Source organism: Pinus tabuliformis, chromosome J (assembly GCF_031772625.1).
Source record: "Pinus tabuliformis cultivar Carrire ecotype Pingquan chromosome J, CPIR1, whole genome shotgun sequence".
NCBI classification, from domain to species: Eukaryota; Viridiplantae; Streptophyta; class Pinopsida; order Pinales; family Pinaceae; genus Pinus; species Pinus tabuliformis.
In genome coordinates, this window is record NC_142295.1 from 977,355,188 (window position 1) to 977,382,506 (window position 27,319).

Below are 27,319 nucleotides of genomic sequence, written 5' to 3' on the forward strand. Positions count from 1 at the left end.
ATTCACGATATGTTTGACGAAATGCATGTCATGGCTAGTAAGGGTCCAGTCAAGGTCTTGAATAAGTATTTGCTTTAATAATGTCATTTCCATGTTATTTTACTGATTTGAAGAGATGGTTCAATTCTAAGCAGTGACCTGGGCTGTGGGCCTGAAAAAGTGGCTCAAATCCCAGAGTCACTAGCATAGAACTAACAATTTTGGTTTGTGGTCATTTGCAGGAAATCTTGTGAGAGAGACTTTGGGTTTCTGGTCGCCCTCATGCCTACGACATGGGAGAGATTAAGGCTTAATTTGTCCAAAATATCAGTGGACCCCAAGGCAAGTTGTCTAAAGTATTGGATTGGTTCCTGAGGGTCATATAGTTGATAATTAATGTATGTATGGTGTGTTTCCATCGGTTCCACTTCTTTAACATGACTTAGGAGGTTGAATCATATCATAGTGGTCTCTCTTCGCATGTTTACCCCGACTGGCTGGTTGCTTGAGTAGATGTGGGAGGAGGGTGTTACAGAGTGGTATCAAAGCATGGTTCAACTCTCGGATTAGATGGGCTATGTGTTGTTCATGCATGCATGTCATTTTCATGTGTGTCTCTCACACTTTCATTTCATGTGCTTGTTGCATTTGCATGATGTTCATGGTTGAAATGATGTCATCATGTGAAACTTGATGTTTTTTTTAGGAATGCATCATCATGAGTGTATGAATGGTTACATATCGATTTATATTGCTTACATGTATCATTGTAGTATGCTTGGTCACGTTCTTGCATGATTGGTTACATTCTTGTATGCTCGGTTGCATGTATTAGTCTTGCAAGTTTGATTTCAAGTATTGTTCATTCATGCTTGATCATACGAGTTTACGCTTATGTGTGGATGGTTATACATCACTTATGCATGTTCATGTTTGCATATGGTTAAGGGTGTAGTGACATAATGATGGTGGTTTTCATGCATGAAGCTGTGGTGTGTTGTTGTTGAGGTCATGCATTGACGACTGGACCCTAGCTAGAATGAAGGTTGCAAGGTCATATGCTTATGTTTCATGTTTCTATATGCTGTCATGATTATGTTATACATGTATCACGCTGATTTGTTGATCTTGCAGACAAGGTATCCTCCTTGAGCTATACTAAGGTACGTTGGTTTATTGTGATTTGATTTAAAGCTGACATGATACGCCTTGCAGGAAGAAATATCAAATGGCTTGCAAGATGGTTGACTACAAAGACTCTCCCTATGAATTTGAAGAGCAGTATGGTGTTGTGACATCTTCCGATTTGGTAGTTACATTGAGAAGCTTAAAGGAAGAAATGATGAGTTTTAAGGCATATAATGACAAAATCATACAGGCACAAGAAAATTTAGTAGATGTAAATGCAGTCATACTTTAGATCTTGTCAGATTTGCAGCAACAGGGACCACTTCGGATCAGCCATGAGTAGGAGGATAGGACTAATGGGGCATATGGTAGTAGATTGAATGGTGGTCACAGATCAGATAGAGATGACACAATCATAGATGGTAGATTGTTGGACATTCGTAATAAGAGAGGGGAAAGATACAGGCATGATTCCAGTTATGATTCAGATAAGCACTATGATTTGTCATCGGTATCATCCTTACAGGAGGAGTGATAAGGGGTATTTTCCATATGATTTTAGGAAAGTGAAGCCACCTACATTTGATGGAGAGGTAAGGAAATCACAAGATGCATATGCATGGTTGCAAGGCATTAATAAGTTCTTTAGGTTTCATGATTATTTAAAGAACATGAAAGCTAGAGTGGCTACTTTCAGTTTCAGAGGAAAAGCAGACATTTGGTGGGAAGACGTGAAGAATGTGAGAGGTATGAATGAGGAAGATTTGACGTGGAGGGAATTTGAGCGGTTATTTAAGAAGAAGTACCTATTAGAGAGATACTTTGATGACAGAGCAAAGGAATTCTATGAGCTAAAGATGAGATCCTTGACATATGATGAATACACTAGCAGGTTCTTGGAGTTGCTGAGGTATGTTCCTTACCTCAAGGAGGATAAGGCTAAGATTCAGAGATTCGTTAATGGATTACCAGATGCATTCAAAGATAGGATCGAGTTCAATGAGCCTAGATCATTGAAGGAGGCCATCCGAAAGATAAAGCATTGGTATGAACAATCAAAGTGCAAGTTTGAGATGAAGCCAGTCTAGAAAGGCAATGCTAGGAACAAAGGGAAATGGGACAAGAAGTGAGTAAGACCACAAGATTCAGGTAAAAAAGAGAATGTTGCACCATCTAAGAGGTTCAATGCATCATATAGGGGATAAGAATTTCGCTCAGGAGAACAAAACAAGGAGACAAACTGGAGGGGATGTTGGAGATGTTGGTCAGAGTATTCCATGTATCTATGTTGCATTGGATAACAAACAGACAGAGCATCAAGTATCTATCATTGAGATGGACAGTAAGATTTTTAATAGATTTATTTCTATTTTGATTGACCCTGGATCTAATTATAGCTATGTTAGTCTTGACTTGGTGGATAAGTGTGGCTTGTGTAAGGAATTGCATGCAAAATCTTGGTTAGTGCGGTTAGCTACATGTACAAAGAACGAGTTCATATTGGGTAAGAGCTTGTGCATTTGATTTGAATGGTATGCCTACCGCAACACATTTGAATGTATTACTGTTGGGTTCATACAATATGTTGTTGGGCATGGATTGGTTGTATCTTCATATAACCAAGGTAGACTATTATGATAAAGCTATTAAGTGTGTTGATGACAATGGAGAACCAAGAGTCTTACAAGGTAAGAGGAAAGCTACATCAGTTAGGATGGTGACAGCTATGCAAGCAAAGCGTAGCCATGGGAAAGGATGTAAGTTATTCACAATGCACATTTCTAGTGATAAGGATAAGGAAGTTGAGGATATGGATGTGTTGAGCAGGTACCCAGTTTTATAGCAATTCAAGGATGTATTTCCTAAGGAAATTTCAGAGTTGCCACCTCATAGGGAGGTAGAATTTTCTATTAAGTTAGTGCCAGGGGAAACTCTAGCATCAAAAACACCTTATAGGATGAGCACACCTAATTTAGTTGAGTTAAAGATACAGTTGAAGGAAGTGTTGGAAAAGGGATACATTAGGCCAAGTGTATCACCATGGGGCGCACCAGTATTGTTTATGAAGAATAAATATGGTACTCTCAGATTATAAATTAACTACAGGAAGTTGAACAAAGTGACTATCAAGAACATGTACCCTTTGCCGAGGATTGATGACTTGTTCGATTAGCTGAAGGGACCAACAGTGTTCTCAAAGATTGACTTGAGATCCGAATACCATCAGGTACGCATCAAAGAGGAGGACATTTACAAGAATGTGTTCAGGACCAAGTATGGGCATTATCAGTTTGTTGTCGTTCCATTTGGCTTAACTAATTCTCCAGCTACATTTATGTGTTTGATGAATAGTGTGTTGCATCCATATTTGGATAAGTTTGTTATTGTGTTCATTGATGATATACTGGTATATTCTAAAAATGAGTAAGAGCATGCTGCGCACTTACAATTAGCGTTGAGGTTGTTGAGAGAGCATTAGTTGTATGGTAAGCTCAACAAGTATAGTTTCTTTCATGATGAGGTACATTACTTGGGGCATGTTGTCTTCGAGGAGGGCATTGCAGTAAATCCAGAGAAGATAAGGGTCATCATGGAGTGGGTAGCTCCTAAGAGTGTGGATGAGGTGAGATCTTTCATGGGTTTGGTAGGCTAGTATAGGAGGTTCATCAGGGACTTCTCGCAGATTTCTTATCCCATCACATCATTGCAAAGGAAAGGTAAAAAGTTTGAATCGATAGAGGAGTGTGAAGCTAGCTTTGAGCAACTTAAGCAATTGTTGACACATGAACCAATGCTACAGATTGTAGATCTGAACAAAGAGTTTGTGTTATGCACAGATGCTTGCAAGAGAGGGCTTGGTGGAGTCCTTATGCAGGATGGGTAGGTGGTGTGTTATGAGTCTCGTAAACTGAACGAGCATGAGAAAAACTACCCGACACATGATCTTGAGTTGGTAGCGATCATACATGCATTGAAGTTGTGGAGACACTATCTTCTTGGCAGGAGGTTTGTGCTTATGAGTGATCACATTGGATTGAGGTATTTGTTTGACCAGCCGAATCTAAACTTCAGACAGGCTAGATGGTTGGCCATGATCAATGAGTTTGATTTTGAGATCAGATATATCAAAGGTAAAGAGAACAAGGTGGCATATTCTCTCATCAACAGGTACAGTATAGGTGATGGTATAGGTACATGTACATGTAATGGTACAGGTACATGTATAGGTGATGGTACAGGTATAGGTGTAGGTGCATAGGGTATGGATTATTGTCTTACAGCAGATGGGTTGGTCAGGTTCTGAGACAGGATATATGTACTGGATAACAATGAGCTTAAGAAGGTGATCTCGAGGGAGTTTCATGTGAAACTGTATTCAGGTCACCTAGCGTATCAAAAGACATTAACAATAGTGAAGAGATTTTATTATTGGCCGAATCTGAAGAAGGATGTAGCAAAGTTCGTGGCTACATTTTTTGATTGTCAGCGAGTGAAAGCAAAATGTAATCATCCAGGTAGACTGCTACAGCCGATCGTGATTCAAAAGTGGAAATGGGAGGTTATTTCAATGGATTTCATTACAGGTTTGCTGAAGACATTGAGACAACATGATTCCATTATGGTTAATGTGAACAGGTTGACAAAGGTTGCACATTTCATTCCGGTGAAGTCTACATTTTTCAGATAGTGATGTAGCATAGCTATTTATTCAAAATGTGGTGTCCCAAAGAAGATTGTGTCAGACCAGGATGTGAAGTTCACTTCCAAGTTTTGAAAGGAGTTGTTTGTAGGTTTGGGCACAAAGTTAGCCTTTAGTACGGATTATCATCTGCAGATAGATGGACAGACAGAGAGGGTTAACAAGATATTGGAGGAAATTTTGAGGATGTATGTGATGCATCAACAACGAAAGTGGGAAGAGTATCTTCTGCTGGTTTAGTTTGCGTACAAGAATGATTATCAGGAATCATTGAGGATGAGTTCTTTTGAGGTATTGTATGGGCAGAGTTGCAACACTCCTATCAGTTGGAGTGATCCAGTTAGTAGGGTATTGATTGGACCAAATATGTTGGCGGACATGGAACAGGAAATGCAGGTGATCAAAACAATCTAAAGGCAACACATGATAGACATAAGAGTTATGCATATAGGAACATGTTGTTCAAGGAGTTCAAGGTTGATGAACAGGTGTACTTGTGCATCAAACCGAAGAAGAGATCCTTGTAGATTGGATCATGTGCCAAGCTGGCACCACGATTTTGTGGACCCTTTAGTGTCATTGAAAGGATTGAGCTAGTAGCCTATCAACTTGCACTGCTTCCGACAGTGAAATTCCATGATGTTTTCCATGTATCTTTTCTTAATAAGTATGTTAGAGATGTTGATCATGTGATTGACTGGTCTGTATTGCAGGTGGAACTAAATGGAGAATTCCAGCCGAAGCCTCAGTGTATATTACAAAAAAATGTGTTCATGCTTCAGAATCGAGCAATCGAGCAAGTTAAAGTGCAGTGGAAGCACTTTGGGCTCGATGAAGCTACATGGGAGATGGCAGATCAAATGCAAGCTATGTATCCTTCCTTGCTTTTCGGTTGAGGCAAAGCAATTTTGGCTTGGTGTTTTGGTATATGCTTTGGTATTTGTTTTGATGAAGTTGGTTTATGTACATATGTATATGGATGTAAATATCGCCGCAAGCTATGCTATAAAGATCCACTATGCAGTATGTTGTTATGATGTCATGTTATTATTTGGTAATGTTGGTTTGCTTCTCAGGAGGGTGATAATTATAAATACCGCATCGAGCTAAGTTATAAAGCTCCACCGACAATATATATTTTTCTTTTAGCATTTTTGTGGTTATAGGTGTTGTTGAACACCGAGGATAGTGTTCCCCCAAGGGGGAGGGTTCTGTAACAGCACTGGTGAAAATTCCATGTAATAAAAGTAAATAAAGACAAAATAATAACCACGGATGATGGGACACGTTTTCCAAGCTGAACGTTGGGCAGAATCCTAGTGATGGGGATCACTTATGATTGTGTATGGCTAAGGAAATTGGCAAAGGCAATGGCTAAGGCTTTGGAAAGGCAAAATGACATTTTTGGCACATTTATTTATGAAAATAGTGGAAATTAGGAGAAAAGGGAGGTGAAAGGTCATAGGTTTCATGTGAGGAGGGAAGTGATGGAAAATGAAGAAAATGGAGGCCTCATTCATAAAAAGGCTTCTGAGGGTCAGTTGGTAACATTTTGTTAGTTCAGTTTTGGAGCTCTCTCGTTATTCTCTCTCTCTCTCTCTCATACTCTTGGAGACTTAGAGTTTTCTTGGAGCACTCTTGGAGGATGTGGCATACTTGGATTTTTGTAGCAAGAAGGCATCGAGATTAGCAACTACATCAGATTTTCTTGCAGGTACCGAGTTGCGTGTATGATTTCTTCACTATTTTTGGCATGCATGATATATGCATGTGGATTTTTGGTTGTGATCTGTCATTGGCATGGAGGGTGGTTGAGATTGACAGGGGATTTCCTAGCCTTTCCATTTCCTGGATCGCCATGGTGATTGTGGGTTACTTTCATTGTTTGTTTTTAGTTGGTTCTCATGTTCCCTTAGCTTGGGTTGAGTTACTAGTACTGGAAGCCTTGGTTGGACAAACGCTCTAGAAGCCCTAGATGGGTTGAGTTACTAGTCCTGGAATTCCTCATTGGACAAACGCTCTGGAAGCCCTGAATAAGATGTGGGTTGAGTTACTAGTCCTGGAAGCCTTGGTTGGACAAACGCTCTAGAAGCCCTGGAAAGCTTGGATGGAGACCAATCTGATGATGGTTTTGTGATGTCTAACCGTGAGGTGGAATCATTGTTTGATGGGTTGAGTTGGATGGCCTCTGGAAGCCCTAAATGAGTTTTGATTGATGTGTTCTATGAGCTCCCACATTCATGCTTGGAATATGGCTCGGGAGTGAATGACCGAAGAGAGATTTGGCTCAACAATTTTACGGTTGAGTGGAATGTGGAAGTCCCATCTCGGGTTTGGATTTTGCATCATTAATGAAAGGTTATTTATCTTGGTATTTCTATGAGTATTATGATGGATTTTATGTGGTGTATATGGTTGTGATTTCATTGATATTTTTGTCCTGATTATGTTGGTTATGTATGTGTTTTATGACAACAGCCATGTGTGGCTCTCATCATGTTTTTACTTGTAATTGAATTATCAATGTATCTATGGCCTAATGGATGGAATAATAGTTGATGTGTTGAGGCATCAATGGTTCTTAGCGATTCTCGACTAAGTATGAGAACTGTTATTTACACCTGTAGACTACAGATTCACGATATGTTTGACGAAATACCTATCATGGCTAGTAGGGGTTCAATCAAGGTCTTGAACAAGTATTTGTTTTAGTACTGTCATTTCCATGTTATTTTACTGATTTGAAGAGATGGTTCAATTCTGGGCAGTGACCTGGGCTGTGGGCCTGAAAAAGTGGCTTAAATCCTAGAGTCGTTGGCATAGCACTAACAATTTTGGTCTCTGTTCGCTAGCAGACAAGCCTGTGAGAGAAACTTTGGGTTTCTGGTCTCCCTTATGCCTATAGCATGGGAGAGACTGAGACTTACGTTGTCCAAAATATCAGTTGGACCCCAAGGAAATTTGTCTAAAGTATTGGATTGGTTCCTGAGGGTCGTGTAGCTAACGATTAATGTCGGTATGGTGTGTTTCCGCCGATTCCACTTCCTTAATCGTATTATAGTGGTCTGTTGTCGCATGTTTACCCCGGCTGGTCGGTTGGTTGGGTAGATGTGGCAAGAGGGGTGTTACATGGACAATGAGATACAAAGGAGCCTCGCTTCACTTATCAAAGATGATGAAGCCGCAGGCTTAGCTAGACAAAGCAAAGATCCGGATGCAGATCCAAAACTATGAACAACTCGCCCCATTCGTCAATAACATACAAACTTCATATGCACAATTGTTCAAGAGTTTGGATTCATGGAGAGAATGCACAGGATCCTGTCAATCAGTTCCCTCACTGTAGCCAGGGAGAAGAGCCAAGTTTGACTAGAGATTGACAGGTACATGGAGCATCTAAGGTGAGAGGTCACCAGCGATGACTTGGAGATGAGCACAGAAAACATGCAGAAGTAAATTGATGGTCCTATCGCAATCAATACCATGTTGCACATGCTTCAAGATGACTTGGACAAAGGTTCCCAGACCATATACCAACAAGCTATGGAAAAAAAAGTCTGTTACCAGATAGACACTATCAAGCAGTATGGGGACACAATAGCATAGCACCAAGCTTGGAATCAGTACGTCGTCGAGAGTCATCAAGTAGATGTTGCCGAGTTGGTCTTTCCCCAAACTTCTGAGTCATAGTGTTTTGTCTTATTAGGCTATCCCTAGCCTATTTTGTCTCACATGGTTACATGTAGAAAATGTATATTATTTGTAATATGTTGTACGTGAAATTCCAAGTGTCATTGGTGGAATGTGAACAATCACTATGTAATGTATTGAGTTATTTGTAAAGAAGTTGAAGAGTCATGAAGGTAGTCAAAGAGTCAAAGGGAAATGTCAAGAGTCACCCCACCCTTTGTTATAAATAGAACCCCATAACTCATAGAATGGGCTTTTGGGAGCCAAGCTTTTGGCTAGGCTTACGCTTAGAGAAGACTTGAGAGTATTGTGACGAGCCTTGGCTTCTCCATAATGTAGAGCGAATATATTTCTTTGGAGGAGTAGGTGTTCATGACTGTAATGTTCCACTATGGGGGCTAGTGGCTTTCAATGATATATGCATGGGTGTAACTTTCACTTAGCAATAATATAACTGAGCTAACATGTTTTCATGCATATGTTGTTATTGTAGTTGGACTATTCTGGTTTCTTTAGCAATGTATGGTGTTTAACTTACACATTTGCTTATGAACTATTTTGTATGCAATTGAATGAATACGATTGAAGGCATGTTGTTGGATTAACTCGTCACTTTGGTTTGTGGACTATTCCGCTTTCCAACTTGTGACGGGATTCTACTTGTGTGTTCCTTTCATGCTGCGTACCAAGGAAAATTTTAAGGATGGAAAATTTTCTTGAAGTTTAAAAACATTGGTGAATCTCACTAATCCCTAATATGCAAACTATAAAATGTTTAATTATATATTTTTAAAATTATTCAAATTTATAATGATTTTATATATAGTCTCTATATAATGTTGGTGATTTTTAAGGGAAAATAATTTTATATTCTAAAATTTGGGTGAATCATCTTTTATAAAAATTGGAAATTGGCAAATCTTTTTTGTGGAAAAATCATGGAAAATTAGCCCATTGGGCGAATATTAACCCCTAAAATTTTCCATGTTGTGTACTATTACAGACTTCTAAGGGGCACACTTCCTTCTCCCCTTCATGTGTTAGAACCCCCATGCATCTCACTTGACTCGCTGCAAGGTCACACACTTGCTTCCGACCAAAGTTGTCATACTTATCTTTGCGCACTACCGTGGTTAAGGCACTACATTACCACCCATTGCTGGGAATCCTACTCCAAATGGTTTGAGGTCTAGTTGAGACTTCTAACCAAGGAGATCCCCTTGAATGTTGGTGGGTCCAGCACCATCAACACTTTAGTAAATCTAAGTAAAGTTTAATATTTTACCTAATTTGGAATTTTAATGTGGCAATTTTTTTTGTTAATGCTAAACTTATGATCCATTCAAATTCAGGTATATGATAAAGAAACTATTAAAACCATGAGATAATTTATTATCCATTCAAATTATATATAATAATACATAGTTATATTTTAATAATTAATCTTAATCCATTCAAAAGATTAAAAAGTTATATATAATTCAAGATTTAAGCTAATGTTTTGGTCGACATTAATAAAAAATATCTTTTATTTTTATTTTTTGAGGACTGACATACTTATACATCGGGGCCATACTAGGTTGTAGAATATGTCTCTCCACATCATAATGATTCCTTGTTCTAATTAGGTGATTTTCTTCCTTAAATCCTATTATTTATCAATTTTATATAATTTAATTTATCAACTATTTTTAACATTTAAAAATATAATTAAAACAAATAAATATCACTATCTCATCTCAAATCGTATCACAAAATTGAAAAAAAACAGCTAATTATTGACCTTCAAAAATGTCCACTAAATATAACTCCCATAACCACGTGGACAAATTTTACTCCGTCAGAATTCAAATTTTATTAGTGTCAACATATTTGGAGCATTTGATGCAACTAAATTCAAGAATAGATTTCTAACGAATTTAGAAAAATTAGAGAAGTTCTAAAGAGCAAGAAGCAACGATAAATGTAAGCAATAAATGTATTTTATTGATCACACTTTGATCACAATACAAAGTGTGATCAATAAAATACATGTTATTCGGTCCATGCTTGCTAGTAGTGTCCATATAGTTTTTGTCTTCTTCATTGGTATAATAATTACACACAATCATTACTTATAAAGTTTGTCTCACTTTTGTTGAATTTGAAGCAATTTCTTGGTCTACGAAACCTTCTTTTTCCTCCGCTTCAGGATTCAGGAGGGGTCCATTTAAAGGACATGTTAAATCGTAAATCATTTAAATCTTTAGCTCGAGTTGTTCTAGTAAACATCATATCTTGCCTTTCTTGCTATCCAATATTAATAAGTTGAATGACTATAACACAAAAATCAATATACATTGCCAATAATATTTTGTGCTTACACTAAAATCAATGCACATTGTTAATCCAATCACTTTAAAGTTAGTGTACCATCATACATCCAACTACATCAAATCAAAAATCATCTACACTGAAATCAATGCATCGAATGAAAGCAATCAAATAAAATTAGAAAACAACTTCTACACCGAAATCAATGAATCTAATGCAAACATTCAAATAATATTAGAAATCAACATCTACACTCAAATCAATGCATCTAGTGCAAGCAATCAAATAGGATTTAAAACCAACATCTACAATGAAATCAATGCATTTAATGCAAGCAATCAAATAGGATTAGAAATCACCATATACGCTAAAATCAATGCATTTAGTGAAAGCAATCAAATAGGATTATAAATCATTTACATTGAAATCAATGCATCTAGTGCAAGTAATCAAATAGGATTAGAAATCAACATCTACATTGAAATCAGTGCATCTAGTGCAAGCGATCAAATAGGATTAGAAATCACCATCTACACTAAAATCTTTGCATTTAGTGCAAGCAATCAACTAGGATTAAAAATCATCTACATTGAAATCAATGCATCTTGTGAAAGCAATCAAATAGGATTAGAAATCACCATGTACACTGAAATCAATGCATCTAGTGCAAGAAATATTCTTCCCTCTCTCCCCCTTGCATCTATATATCTCCCTCCATATCTCCTTTGTCACTCTATCTCACCCCCCCAAACACACACGCTCTCTCACTCCATATTTATCAATCTCTCTGTCCCTCCCTTTCTCCATCTCTCTCTTCTTCCCTCTCCTCACCTTCCATCAATATCTCTATCTCCCTTTGTCTCTCTATATCACCCCCAAAACATAAACTCTCTTTCTCCAATCTATCTATCTATCCCTCCCTCCTCCTCTCTCTCTCTTTCTCTCTCTCTCTCTCTCCACCTTTCTCTCTCTATGTATTTCATCTTACCTCCCTCTCCTCCCCCCTCCAACTTCATCTCTCTTTCCCCCTCCCTCTCTCCACCCCCTCACATCCTCTCTCTTCCTTCTCTCTCTCTCTCTCTCTCTCTTTACCCTCCAACTCTATTACTATATCTTTACCTCTCTCCTTCTCTCTCCTTTTCTCCCCCCTTCTCTCCATCTCTCCTTCTTTGTCTCTTTTTCTCACCCCTAAATATACACGCTCTCTCTCCATCTCTCCCTTGTCACTCCCTCTCTTTCTCCACTTCTCACTCTCTATGTCTTTCTTTTTCCCTCCCTCTCGCCCACTCCAACTCCATCTCTCTATCCCTCCCTCTCTTATCCTCTCTCACTTCCACTCTCGTCCTTCTTCTCTCTCCCTTTCTCTCCTACCTCCCTCTCTCTTCCCCCATCACTCACTCTCTCTCTCTCTCTCTGCCCTCCAATCCTCTCTCTCCCCCATCACTCTCTCTCTTTCTCTTTTCCCTCTCTCTCTCTCTCTCTCTCTCTCTATGTTACTTTATCCGTCCCTCTCTCCTCTCCCCCCTTCTCTCCTTCTTTGTCTCTTTATCTCACCCCTAAACATACACACACTCTCTCCATCTCTCCTTTGTCACTCCCTCTCTCTCTCCACTTTTTTCTCTCTATGTATTTATTCTTCCCTCCCTCTCTCCCCCTCCAACTCGATCTCTCTATCCCTCCCTCTCTTCCCGTCTCTCTCGTCCTTCCTCTCTCTCCCTTTCTCTCCTACCTCCATCTCTCTTCCCTCATCTCTCTCTCCCTCTCTGCGCACCAATCCTCTCATTATCTCCCTCCCTCTCTCCTTCTCTCTCTCCCCTCTCCATCTTTGTGTCTCCCTCTCCCTTGTAACTGCCCCTATCTCTCCACCTTTATCACTCTACGTCTTTGTTCTTCCCTCCCATATATATATCTAGAGTTTATATATATATATATATATATATATATATATATATATATAGTTTTAATATTAATATTAATATTTGGGTTAATGGTGTTTTGTTTGCATGGTATTAATAATAATTTGGCCCATGGTATTGGCTCATAGGCTTCACCTAAATAAAACCTCTCTTTTGAGTGTTCATAAATATAAAGTGGACTATGGAGTAAATATAACAAGAGGTTTATTTATATTTTTATTTATTTACCATACTTCTTTTATTTACCATGGTGTTTGGCCCATAGGCTATAAAATTAGATGTTGATTTTTAATCCATTTGATATAGTTTTATTTATTTACCATACCCTTTTTATAAAAATGGTTTTTGGACCATGATATTTAGCCCATAGACTTCACCTAAATAATATTTTTTTTTGAGTTTTCGTAAATATAAAAAGGTTTAGGGAGTAAACATAAAAATAGGCTTTATTTATTTACCATACCTCAGGAGTAAGTATAAAAATAGATTTTATTTATTTACCATAGTTCTAGTTTATTTATATTTTTATTTATTTACCATACCTGTGGAGTAAGTATAAAAAGAGGTTTTATTTATTTACCATACCTCAGGAGTAAGTATAAAAATAGATTTTATTTATTTACCATAGTTCTAGTTTATTTATATTTTTATTTATTTACCATACCTGTGGAGTAAGTATAAAAAGAGGTTTTATTTATTTACCATACCTCCAGTTTATTTATATTTTTAGCTATTTACCATATCTGTGTTCGTAGACCCCTTTATATTTTAAATTTATATTGTGTTTATACATAATAATAATTAGATTGATTTTTAAATAGGGCTGACATTAGATTAAAAATGTTAAAGAAGATTTTCGATTCTTTGTGTTGAATTAACCTTTTCCCTTTGATTTAAGAAATAACATTGACTTTAGTAAAGAGTAAAATCGTTTAAAATTTTACTTAATTTGGAATTTTAATGTGGTAATTTTTTTTGTTAAAGGTAAATTTATGATCCATTCAAATTCACATCTATGATAAAGAATTATTAAAAGCATGAGATAATTTACTATCCATTCAAATACATAGTTATATTTTAATAATTAATATTAATCCATTAATAAGGTTAAAAAGTTATATATAATTTAAGATTGGCCCTATTTTTATTATTTTTGAGGACGTGACATACTTACACATCAGGGTCATACTGGGTTGTAGAATGCGCCTCTCAACACAATAATTAACTAATACTTGTCTTGTGTCTAAATATTTAGTCACATAAGTTTGTTATTGTATTGATTATTTTTAAGTAAATAATGCTTTTGCTTGAATAACTTTCTTGACTAGTTTTAAGGGTGGTTGGATAAGAGCTAAGTTAAGCACTAGTTTAATATGTGGTTGAAATGTTTACTCAATTAGTCATGCTTGTGATAAGGTAATGTGTCTAACTTTAAAACATAGTTTTCATATATTTATGTGTGTATAAATATTGATATAGAAATCAATCACTACAATTGTGTATTTTGTTGTGGTATTTCTCTTTTTTTTAACTAGTAAAATATTAGAGGGGGATTTAAAAAGGAAATAAAAATCTTATGAGATGCACATTTTTCATAGTAATATATTAATGTAGAAGAGAGTACACTGTTTCTATAGATGATTGTCACAATGTGTCTATAATAATGTGTGAAGTTCAATTTCTCCATAGTAATGTTTTGTTGGTATATTTATCACTATGTGCATGTGCGGTAGCATGACAAGTAGTGATAGTTGTAGAGACCATTTTGGCAACTTAGAAAAATGTGTACAAAGATTATGGTACATCTCATTCTACTATGTTTCCTATCCCAAAAATATATTATCTTGTTCCTCAATAATAAGTTGTCATTCATAAAGAATACCATATACAATCAAGTCCATGATAAATAAAAACATCTAAATCCTAAATAAAGAAATAAAAACCAAAAAAAGTCAAACTTTGGGTTGAAGTGCAAGGCTTCTATGATCACTTAAAGGGTTATGGACAAGGCCAACTACAACTTGAAAGAACTTATTCAAATTAGTACTAAGATTATAGATTAATATAGTCTAACCAAACATCAATCTTGATTAAAATCAATTTCTAATCTCTTTTATAATTATATTTTTTTACATAAATAAAAATATCTCTTTCATAAATATATATTTTTATAAAAATATAAATATAAATAATTTAGATAATATTTTTTTTTCAATTTTTTTGATTAAAATATTTTTAAAATTATTAAAATATTAATATAATTTATTTTAATTTTCTAAATATTCTATGCTAATTTCTTGTTGAGTATAATGTTAAGTATGCAGAGATTTTCGCAACTCCCTCGCTGAGCTTTAGAAAATGCTTCTTCGAGTCACTCTATTAAGCTTTAGTAAATGCTTGCTTTCTAGTCATAAAACATGATGGCCATTATTTTGTTTTGTTTTTTGTTTTTTAACATTTATGATTTCTGTTTATATCAACAAATTATATGATTATAATTATAATAAAAATAAAATAAACTCCAACGGTTATATTTATAATAAAAATAAAATAAACTCCAACAGTCATATTTTTTTATTGAGATAATTTTGATATATTGTGTCATTAATGCCCTTGCCAGCTATATATGTGGTGCAAACTTGGGATGGCATACATAAACACTCCGACGGGGCGACCTCGCGTTTCCGGTGACATACCCGGGACCCACCAACGAGGGCCCGCCCGCCCCGTCCCTCCGTTCCCGCTATCCACGTCAGCACACGGGATCCATTTTCAAATGAAACTCTTCCCTCGCGCCCATTTCATTAAAATTGATTTTCGAACGCCGATGGCTCTGCAACCTGCTCTGCGCATCCGTTGCTAACAACCGCTGCATCCTGCTTCGCATGTCCTCTGCTACGTGCTCTACGACTGCTCTGCGATCACAGGTATTTATCTGACTACATTTGACAAGTCTGCTATTTGTCTGCTGCGAAATCTGGCACATGAACTCTCTCAGAGAAAAGGAACATTGGGTTCATCTTCTTTCTTAGGGTTACTGTGAGATAAACTTGCTAGGGTTCCCCTCTTGATTCCAGCAGCATTAGGCAGTTGGATCACTGGGTCCTGTTTGCTGCTGATAAATTCACAAATAAGGGTTATGAGAATATATCCAACTCACATTTAAGATGGAACGTTCTGCAAAAAATCTTGAATTCTCACCTAGACGACGAGCATCTGAACTCTTCATTACTCGCAATCTCTTCACAGACTTCACAAACATGCTGAAAAAAATAAAAGCATTTTTCCATTCAGAAATCTGCCTGTAACGATGATAAAACAAGAGAAGGGGATGATAACATATGATGCTTACTCCCAAGGCACATCTCCAACAAGCATGCGATCTCCTTCATTGTCCTCGTACACAAAAACATAGTCCCTTCCATTCAAGAGACTCGCATAAACTTATGTGAATGATCAGTAGCCCCTTGTGCAGATTCTGGAACCGGCATACCAGATAAGAATGTTACCCTTGAAACTGCCATAAGGGATTTCTCAGGCAAATTGGAAGGATCTATTTGTGAGGAAAACAGGGAGGCAAAGATTTTCCAAAGCTTCACTTCCCATACCTGCCATTGTAAATTTAGAATTCAGTTCTTTGACAGTAATAGCTCAGTTCTTTGACAATACTACTATTAGCCCTTAATGATACTTGCATCCGCAATGGAGGAGGAAAAAGATATTGGTTATTGAATTAACCATAAACAACAAATCATGACAGATAAAAAGAGATCATCTAAACTATAGATGATTTAAAATGGTTAGTTTAGTTGAGGATACTGGACTTTCCAACAGAGAATAAGCTTTACAAATATTTATATAGGACAAGGCTGTGTAAGCATTCTTGAATTATGAGACTAGTAACAGAAAAAGGAAAAATGGTTACTTCAAGTTAAACTGATATATGGATAACCACAATTACATACACAATATTAGCAAGTGGATGTGCAACACCAGCTTGTAGACACATGAAGCTACTCCCCCAGGGACTTGTATAAATGATTATTTTTGGCCTCGACTGCTTTATGATTTTTTTGGCCTGGACTGTTAGGAGTGAACATTCACCCTTGATTGTTTGTCCGAATCTACTAGAACTTAACATTTAGGCCCGCAAGTCACCAAACTAGTGCTCTGAGCATTGATCCCTGAGATTGTTTACTCTGATTTCATAACATCTACAGTACACTTTTTCCTTTTGGATAATGCTTGTATTTTGATTATTTATTTTTGGTTATAAATTTTGAGCTGACAAAGAGTATATATATATAATTGGCTCGTTTTGTTTTGTATTACACAAAATTGATTCTAATTGTTGCTACTATAACTTAGGCACGTACATATGCTTTTTCAGCAGACAAGATTTAAATCTCAAACCTCCTTATATATAACACTTATTTTTATAACCATAATTAATTGAGTTACCCCTAAAACTATCAATTCCTTCACGATCCAAATTTTCACAATAGTTTGGAAACTCTGAACTGGACTATCATCTAGTCACTTTTGATTTAACTTATAGCGATTTTGGTTATGAGCACTTTTTGGATCACTATCTTTGAAATGATTTGAAAGACAGTTTGAAGGAGAGATGAAGTTGAACAGTAAAAGTGCATCAATATCCTTATAAATTTCTATATACAAACTGTATGCTCTTTTCTATTTCACTGCAATAAATTAGAGGTTTCCATTAACTCTGAACTGGACTTTCATCTAGTCACTTTTGATTTAACTTATAGGTTTCCATTAACTCTGAACTGGACTTTCATCTAGTCACTTTTGATTTAACTTATAGCGATTTTGGTTATGAGCACTTTTTGGATCACTATCCTTGAAATGATTTGAAAGAAAGTTTGAAGGAGAGATGAAGCTGAACAGTAAAAGTGCATCAATATGCTTATAAATTTCTATATACAAACTGTATGCTCTTTTCTATTACACTGCAATAAATTAGAGGTTTCCATTAACATTTTTTAATAATAATAAGTTCTGGCTACTTAATGCGGATCATTCACAAGGCTGTGTAAGCATTCTTGAATTATGAGACTAGTAACAGAAAAAGGAAAAATGGTTACTTCAAGTTAAATTGATATATGGATAACCACAATTACATACACAATATGGTTATAAATTTTGAGCTGACAAAGAGTATATATATATAATTGGCTCGTTTTGTTATATAAGGCCATGGCGGGTATGCGATTGCATAACAACGTGTTTTTTTCTTTTTTGTTACAGCTGAAGCTCCTCCTGGTGCTTTGTTATTGCGTGAGGAGATCAAGGATCAACAGACCTTGGCTCAATCTACAGTTGCAACAGTTGCTCAATCTACAGGACTAGTATCTCTGTCTCAATCTACTGGGTTACATGTTCCTCTATCTATGAGTTCACAGTCAGCCAACAATATAAATTTTCAAACGCCTTTGCAAGGAGTCAAACAGAGTGAGTTGAAATCAGCTTCATCAATTGCTAAATCCAGTGAAGTCAATCTGGCAGGTGCAAAATTTACCTCAGATGTATCCCAGTCAAAATTGCTTGAGATTGTCTCCAGAAGTAACTGACTTATGCAATGGGCATCTGCCAAACCAGCTGAACATGTGCAACCTGTTTCAAGTGTCCAGACGACAACTTCTGGCAGCACTGGTTTTGATAGAAGGTTGGATGGTAATTCCAATTGTGTGGCCAGGGAACCATATGGTGATACAAAACTATCAGGCATTTCTAGTAGTGTTCCTCAATTTATTCAACAACAGGCACCCATGGACATGCCTCTGTATATGCGTTCACAGCTGAGCTGGATGCATCCTCAGAATCTGTCATCTCATGCCACTTCTCAGGGAGGTGTAAACTCGATGTTAGAATTGCCGAATTCAACCACACAGAGTCCTTTTAATTGCAGGCAGATACCAATGGGAGCTGATACATCCCAATCTCAAAAACAACTATGGAAGTCTTTACCTTCAAAACAGCCTTCTCAACAGACATCTGAATTTTCAAATTCGATTCCACCAGATTTGAATGTAGAAAAACAGTCTCCAAGGTCTCCAGTTAGGCAGTCTTCTGGAATGCTGGTTGATTCACAGCCTGATTTGGCCCTCCAGCTTTGATTTATTGAGCATTTAAAAGGTTGACAGGGAACATAATTATGTGTGAATCTCTTGGGACAGTTTTGAATAACTTGAACTTCTTAGTGGTTGGTGAAATTTGTTGGCTAGTTAGGGCATTGAAACTGGTTTCCTTCTATTTGTATGTTTAACTATGCTTGTGGTTCCTTCGCAGGCAAACCAACTTGGTCTTTGTAATATCAAAAGCTCTGCATTTTTGCGACCATTGAAACAGTTCTGTTAATATTATTAAGGGAAAAATTCATGAACTCTTTTAATTATTTCAAATTCTGAGTTTTTCTTGTTTTCATTAATTATACACATTTCCCACTTGGTCCTGAACTTTGGCTGCTGATGACCTGTGATTCTCCAAGCAAGTTTCTAGGAGTACTGCACTGTTTCTAGTCTATTATGTCAGCATTGTCGTCAAATCTATATCAAACCTCTTTTTCCATCCATATTTTCAGGCCTTAAAAGAAGTTTGGATTGATAGCACACCATAATTCAGGTGGAGATTGAGAGGCACAGAAATGTCTAAAATATAGCATTTGAAGCTGTCAAGGCAGACAATATATTACAAAACCTAATAAACTCTGGAATTGTTGATAAGGAAGTAATTTTGTAATTATTGAGGAAGATAATGCTTCCTTGACAGTACCCTCATGCTATGAAACTCTCGGTAGGCACAACCATCAGCAATATAAACTACAATCCAGCACTGTAAAATGATTGGCATCATTAATCTCTTGGTTGACTAGAAAGTCTATGCATCTCTGCATATGATGTTGCAGGAAACAACTTAACGATACCAGTGTCATATTGGTGTGATAAGAACTAGTGTATTATGGCAACTCTGACATTCTATTGGAAGCCTGAATCACTGTAACAGAATTTTTGCAAGGTTCCAGAATGACCAAAGAAATTGTGCTTCCCATTGCTATATGAAATGAGGACAGTGGGATCTTTGAAACATTCAGAGGCATACAAAGTGAACGGGCTTCCCATTGTTGTGCATCAACGGACATGATTATCACAGCTCGTTTAACCATTATGTCAGATTGGTTCTTCCAGAGACCCTGAAAACCCTTGGGACATGGTCGAATATAAAATTGTCATAGGTCCAAACAGAACCATGATTAAAGTTCTGAATTTCAGTTGAACTGGCACACAGTAAATGGCTGATTCACGTTGATGAAAAACTCACCTGTTCTTGAATCATTTCAATTTTCACTATATGTGACATTTGGTTATTCCCTGGGTACTAATATTTCTCGTTGTATGGAGGGAATAGAAATCCCATCTAATTAAAATAACTCAATGGAACGCAAAAGGAAGAAGCATCAGTCAGTTTCTCAAAACAAATTGTTGGAAGCACATTGGAGGAGATTTCAAGAGGGTGTGCTCCATTAAAGAAAACTGTTGAATGGAACATCAGTTTGAGATGACGATATACACATTAAATCAGAGATCAGTTTCAATGGTAGACATGAACAGCACCAATCTGTTGTCAATTTTCGGTAACACTGGTTTTCCTCTCAATTGAGTGGCCAGTTTCTGCAAATTAATAATCACTTAATTTACAGATTTAATTGAAATGATGATTTTTCAAAAGTGAGTACAATTTCTAGGTGAGGCCTAAGATCAAATCTAGGGATTGCCATTATAATGCCAAGGGTATATTCAATAGCCAAATATACCAGGAATTTTTGATTTAGCAAGATTTGAGACTCCACGACAGTGGGGGAGCCTACTCTTTGAGCCTTATCACAAGGAGCTAAAGATGCCCCTGTGTGATTTGAAACCGGGTGGAGAGGATAACATCCCATTGTGCCAACCACTGAAAAGAGGATTTGAAATTTTGAAACTGGATAAAGGGGATAATATATCCCATTGTGTCAACCACTAGATCGTCCCATCAAGAAAAAACAAGCTCGTCCCATGAAGAGAAAACAAATCCAAATTTTTAAGCATGTTTTGAAGACATAAATTTTTAAGCATGTTTTGAAGACATAAAAGGTTCATGGTAACTGATTTGGTTTGGCAGGATATGATAAAAGAGGCATGCAATTGAAGAGATTAAAAACTCAACAGCAGGCATTAAGTTTTATTTTGTGAAACAATACTTTATCTTTTAGTTAACGAGAGAGCAAAAGAATAAGAAAGGTCATTTGGGTTGTTATCCTGCCCCTGAAGATAAGTGAGAGATCAGAATGTGAGGGCAGGTGACTGAGACTCCTGGTTAAGATATTCTAGCCAAAAGCAAAAGGAAAAATTCTCGAGAGAATTCACACTAACAGTAATGTAAGTTATTATCACCAATCAGAATCATAATGTTCATATTGTTGCAGGATAAACTTAATTGGAATTAATTTTGAATAAAAACCACCAAAAGCACAGACAACCCAGATAATGTATAATTGCCCCTTTACTATACTTGTATGGTAAAATTGTGCAGTGCATATATTACTACAACAGGGGCAGTAAATGTCCCTTCCCGAGTGGTAGAGGTCCACTTATCATCAAAGATATGAAATGTAAATGTTTCTCCAAGTACTGATCTGTTATAGATGCCAGGATCACCACCAGCAATGCTCTGATTATATTGCTGTGTATGCTCGGATTAGTTTTCAAAATTTACTTTGGAAAGTGGCATTGATTATTGTTCTTTTGTTGAGCCTGAGATTAAATAACCAAGGGCATGGTTTTTGATTTTTTACTGCTAAGAATTGTTATATGTAACCCTTCATTTTCATATTATGGATTACTTTATCTTGTTTTATGTAGATTTATTTTTTTGATATCAGTCTACTTTGCAATTAAAATACAGCTATTAGCCTATTGCTGGGCAAATGACTTTACATGTTAGCCAGTTCAGACTTTCATTTCATGGGTGTATCTCTGTTTCTGATTTTGCTTAGTGTTTGCATTCTAATCTGGCATATACAACTTTGTACAAATCAAGTTTGCATTCTTAATCATCATGTTATTATGAGTACTGGATACAGAGAGTTCAAGAAATATCTCCCTCTGCAATATTAATGTCTCTGTTATTTATTTGTTCATGCTTATTATAGCAATTTGCTTTTGTATTCATGGTGATAGGAATGCGTATACTTCAACTAAATTACCGATTGTGATATGTGTAGAAGATCGTTTATATAGAGATAATTACATATATTAGCTAAAGTTGTTCAGTGCACATAACATATGCCTTTATTGTCGTTATTGGATTTACACATGTTCCACTACAACAGGCCGTGTACATTTGTATGTTTTTAAACAAAAGTTTGCTTTAGCTTGAAATACAGAAGAAAAATAGTTTTGTTCGTATCACTTACCTATCAAAGCATGTAACTAAACAAGATTAATACCAACAGAATTAAGGAGAAAACTTCTAGCTACTTGGGCAATGCCATCCAGCACATCAATAATATTATTGCAAGAGCTTCTGATTGATGATGCAAAAGAAGTGAGGAAGCTAAAAATTAAAGCCCAGCTAAAGCAGCTCAGCCTCAAAAAGAACCCAAACCCCATTATGTCATTCTTTGTCATTCTCAGCCTTTGGTGGCATGAATGGCTAATATTATTACTTTCAGTGTTGTGGCCTATTAGTTAGAACCATTACTAACAATTGTACACATTACAATTATGCATTTCTACAATGTCTGCAAATCAACCAATCCCTTCACAGAGTTCCTGTCCTTTGTTCAGCTAGTTAGTTATTTAATAATGATTAAACTATAAAGATTGTAATAATTTCTCTGCTCATAGGATTGCACTCATCATGAACAATCCTGATTAAATGTCATTTACTACTGTTTGATTTATCATTTATACTTGAAATTAACATCGACTATCACATGCTGGAACCAACAGCTTCAACCAGGGCAGCCACAACAAGAATTAGGAGTCATGGATTTTCTACTAAGTTTGCAAAATCATATTGACTAGTCTTTAAATGATACAAATTGAATTATAACATAATCATCAAAATGGTTGAATAGTGTATTACGTTACACTAGTTTTTTTATGTTGCACGATAAAAGGTTCATTACTCTCAATCAGAGAACATATCTATGAATATGTCAATTGGGGCCTAGCATGGAAATCTACTTAGGAGCTTGGATTATATGGGGACGATGCCCTGGAATGAGAGAAATATATTGCATCCCTGTGATGTTCATGTAAGGATTAAAGGTTAGCCAGACGAGATTATTTGGTCAAAGAGACCAGTTGGTTAGCATTATATTCCCAATATTGGGTCTCGATTTTTTTTTTTTTTGGTGAAAGTAGGGTTTTTGGGGCTTTAAATGGTACTTCAAGGTGATATGGAAAATGAAATGTTCATTACAATTAAGGGTTTTCCACTGGCTAGAACTTGGACAATAATGTTTTCACCTGGAACAAGGTTGAACAAGAGAGTGTGCATCATTTGCTTATATTCTGTCCTTTTCTCACTATTCAAGTTTTATATTCTGTCCTTTTCTCGCTATTCAAGTTTTGGAAAGAGATAGAGGGGCTTGCAAGATATGTTTGTAGGAGTCCTCTTGCAGAAGACTGATTGTAGGAGTCCTCTTGCAGAAGACTGATTAAATCATTGGTGTGAAAATCATACTGTGAAGTGGTTTGAAGCTTTACTTACTATCATTGCCTGGGGAGTTTAATTAGCTTATTTGAGAATAAATTAACCCTAATAATCCAATCTACATAGCAAGGACTGAACAATCTTAGTTTTTTCAAACAGTTGAAAGATAACAAACCCCCCAGATATTTTACCCAAGATAGATTGTTGTGAAACTAATTGATAAATCAATGGCTTAGGAATTTTTTTTGATGATGTTGCTCAGGGACAACCTCAATTCAGTGGAGCTGGTGGAATAATTTTCTTTAAGAGGTGCTTATTTTTTCAGTCTAAAGCCGGTCTAGAGAAAGAACTAACCATTAACAAATTTCAGAGTTCAATTAACAAATTTTCAAAGCTCGTGACCTTAAAGTTGACTCTCTTTCTTGCTGATGGAAAAATGTGTAAACAACATCCAAATTTATGTGATTCATAAATGGTAATAAACTAGATGAAGAGTGCATGCACTATGGAAAGACAAATGTTAAGATCGATTTTGAGGAAGTCTAGTTCATCACAAAACAATTTTACCATCTTTTTTCAACATGTGTAACAGGAAAAGGATTGAGATGACAGATGGTCTTTCCAAAACTGTTAAAGATCCATTTTCCATAGCTTTCAGCTAAAGAGGAGAACACGCAATGCTTCGTTGAATTAATTCCAAATTTCTGCTATGTGTAGATTGGGTTTACATATTCTGATTTTAATGTTTTTCCTCAGCGGTGCGGCGAGGATCTCTGCAAGACTTCAGGTAGGCAGGTTTTTGTGACCATTTTATAACTTATAATTACAGAATGTTGAGAGAATGCGAGGGTTTTAGCAGTCTTTAAAACAGATTTAAAACAAAATGAAGGGCATTAAAACCACGATTTGACGACTGCAGAGACGGTGCAGGAATTTACCAGGAGGTAACAGAGCTCAGTCCGGCGGGCACTGGGTTGCAGAGTTTCAATGCGCGCAGCGCTTCAGTCCTGCGGGCACTGGGTTGCAGAGCAAACGGGTTCTGGTTGCAGAGTTAAATTGGCGCGCGAAAGTATTTCTCAGAATTATGTTATTGAACGAGACGGGGTGGGTCCCGCGTGGGTCATCGGAAACGCGAGGTGGCCGCCGGAGTCCGATGCCTATGGATATGTATGCCATCCCAAGTTTGCACCACATACATAGCTGGCAAAGGCATTAATGACACAATATATGGCTGGTTAGCCCTTGCCTTCTCCGACGACCATGTGCGGATTAGGATACAGCGCCGAACAGCTGAGAATTGAAAACATTTTTTCGGAGAAATTTTGTTCGAAAAATTTGACATAACACCATTTTAAAATCGACTACACGACGGGACCCCGTGGGTTTTACTCCTCATGAGCCGACACGTTCGCTGCACCCTCCGCGTGCGTACTTCCTCGATGTGCTAGACGCTCTCCGGCCTAACCCTCAACTCGGAGCCTGGAGGAGTCGAGGGCTTAACATTAACCACGGTTAAGATGCTTTTAACTCGTCCGTCCTAGTATATAGCACGGGTACTCGTGGAGTCTTGCACATTCAAACTCTCGGCTGCCCAGCCCCTGAATCATCGGCAGAAATCGGTTCTTAATTGCTCTATTAGCCTTTCATTTCAAGATGTTACTCCGTAGTTCATCCACTCTTGCGCTCAATTCTCTCGTCGGGATTCAACCAAAATCAGAATGGAATTCGCGTGGATCTGTTCGGTTTTCCCAATTTCTTGTTGTTGTCAATAGCGATGGCAAGTGGGTTCATCATGATTTACAGCCCTGCTTCGGAAGTACCCTGTTTGAAGCTGATTTACATAATCTCTTATTGTCTAATGGCAGCCCAAGCAGGTAGGGGTTAAGGATGGGCTCCGGTTCTTTGGAGCTCTGTAGAAAGCTCTCTACAGAAAGTTTTTTGAGTAGTGACTTATGGGACGAGGCCCTGGAAGAGGAACTTGAGAACTCTGATACCGAAATTTCAATTGGGTTTCAGAGCACAATCTCATTATAACGAAAACATAAACAATAATTACTAGTACCCTTGAGATACCTCAATATCCATTTTACTGCTTGCCAATGTTGTTCACCTGGATTGGCAAGGAACCTGTTCACTACTCCCACTGAATATGCAATGTCTGTTCATGTACATACCATGACATACATCAAGCTGCTAATTGTTGAAGGATAAGTGATTTTACTCATTTCTTCCTTCTCCTTGTCATAACTAGGACATAACTCAATACTCGACTTGAAGTGAGTTGCAAGAGGTGTACCAACTGGTTTGGCATCATTCATATTAAACCTTTCAAGCACCTTCTTGATATATTTTTCTTGTGACAACCACAACCTTTTTGTTTTCCTGTCATGCATAATCCTCATGCCCAATATTTGTTGTGTTGAACCCAAATCCTTCATTGCAAATTTGTTGCCCAAATATTTCTTCAACCTATTAATCATATTCTTATCATCCCCAACAATTAACATGTCATCTACATATAACAATAATATGATATACTTTCCTTGATCATACCTCTTGATATAGACACAATGGTTAGCTTCCAACCTGGGAAAGCCATGTTCCAACATGAAAAAATCATTTTTTTAATACCATTGTCGAGGTTTCTATTTCAACCCATAGAGGCTCTTCTTCAATCTACAAACTAGGTCTTCCTTGCCTCTTTCTATGAAGCCTTTTGGCTGCTTCATACAATTTTCTTCCTCCAATTCACCAAGAAGAAAAGCAATTTTTACATCTAAGTATTCACATTCTAAGTCTAAAGCAGCAACAAGACCAAGAATGACTCTGATGGATGACATTTTGACAACAGGTGAGAAAATCTCAGTGAAGTCAATACCTTCTTTTCGTGAAAATCCCTTCACCACCAGTGTTTCTTTATACCTCTCCCTTCCATCACCTTCATGCTTAATCTTATATACCCATTTGTTTTGTAGAACCTTTCTACCTTTCGGGAGTTTTACCAATTCTCAAGTTTTATTTTCCAACAAAAAGTTCATTTCTTTTTCCATTCTTTATTGTGCTCAACTTTACAAGCCTCTTGAAAACAATTAGACTCACCTTCATCAACAAATAGGATATAGTTTGAAGAATATACATTTGTGAAGGCTTATGAGGCCTAGAATATCTGTGAACCAACTGTGGTGGTGCATTATCATGTTGAATCTCCTGTAAAGGTTCTTCAAAGATTCCTTCTTCTTGATGTTCATCATTTTCCACTTGTTGTCCTTCCCACTCTTGAATTTGTTGTCCATTTTCTTGCATTGGTGGGATGTTTTCCTGCTTCTCTTTAAACTTGTCAATAAATTTCTTGACCTCCACCTCACCTATATTCCTCTTAAACATTTTTGACTCATTAAATATAACATCCCTACTTCTAATAATTTTATGTTTGACTGGATCCCATAGACGATAACCAAATTCTTCATCCGCATATCCTAGAAATATGCATTTCATAGATTTATCATCTAGATTAGTTCTATTTTATTTGGGAATATGTACAAATGTTTCACATCCAAATATTTTCAAATGAGAATAATTCAACTTCTTATCAGTCCAAACTTCTTTAGAGATGTCACCATCCAAGGTTGTAGTTGAAGATTGATTTATAAGATAGTAAGCTATCCTTATAGCTTCTACCCAAAAATGTTTTTCCAAACCAGAATTTGATAACATACTCCTCACCTTTTCCATATGGTGCAATTCATCCTTTCTACAACACCATTTTATTGAGGAGTATCAAGAACGGTCTTCTCATGCTTTATGTGAAACCTATTACAATATTCTTTGGCTGCATTTGAGCAATATTCTCCACCATTATCTGTTCTTA

The 27,319-nt window shown here is 36.8% G+C and overlaps 1 protein-coding gene and 1 long non-coding RNA gene across 2 annotated transcripts; one reads left to right on the forward strand and one right to left on the reverse strand.

Annotated features, from left to right (window-relative positions):
- The first annotated feature begins 15,531 nt into the window (after positions 1–15,531).
- On the forward strand, positions 15,532–19,154 carry LOC149230112 (uncharacterized). Its single transcript, XM_089378850.1, has 2 exons — positions 15,532–15,653; positions 18,001–19,154. Exon 2 carries the CDS (start codon positions 18,327–18,329, stop codon positions 18,867–18,869), a length of 543 nt encoding a protein of 180 aa, XP_089234976.1. The 5' UTR covers positions 15,532–15,653; positions 18,001–18,326; the 3' UTR covers positions 18,870–19,154.
- LOC149230113 (uncharacterized) lies at positions 15,684–24,559 on the reverse strand. The gene is made up of 4 exons (XR_016247991.1): positions 24,390–24,559; positions 16,079–16,334; positions 15,928–15,989; positions 15,684–15,841 (listed from the first exon to the last, which is right to left on the reverse strand). It is a non-coding gene; the product is annotated as an uncharacterized LOC149230113 (long non-coding RNA).
- Between the last annotated feature and the right edge of the window lie 2,760 nt (positions 24,560–27,319).

Bases quoted from the DNA above. Each gene is read 5' to 3' on its own strand.
- LOC149230112 (XM_089378850.1), top strand. From the start codon at position 18,327: ATGCAATGGGCATCTGCCAAACCAGCTGAACATGTGCAACCTGTTTCA.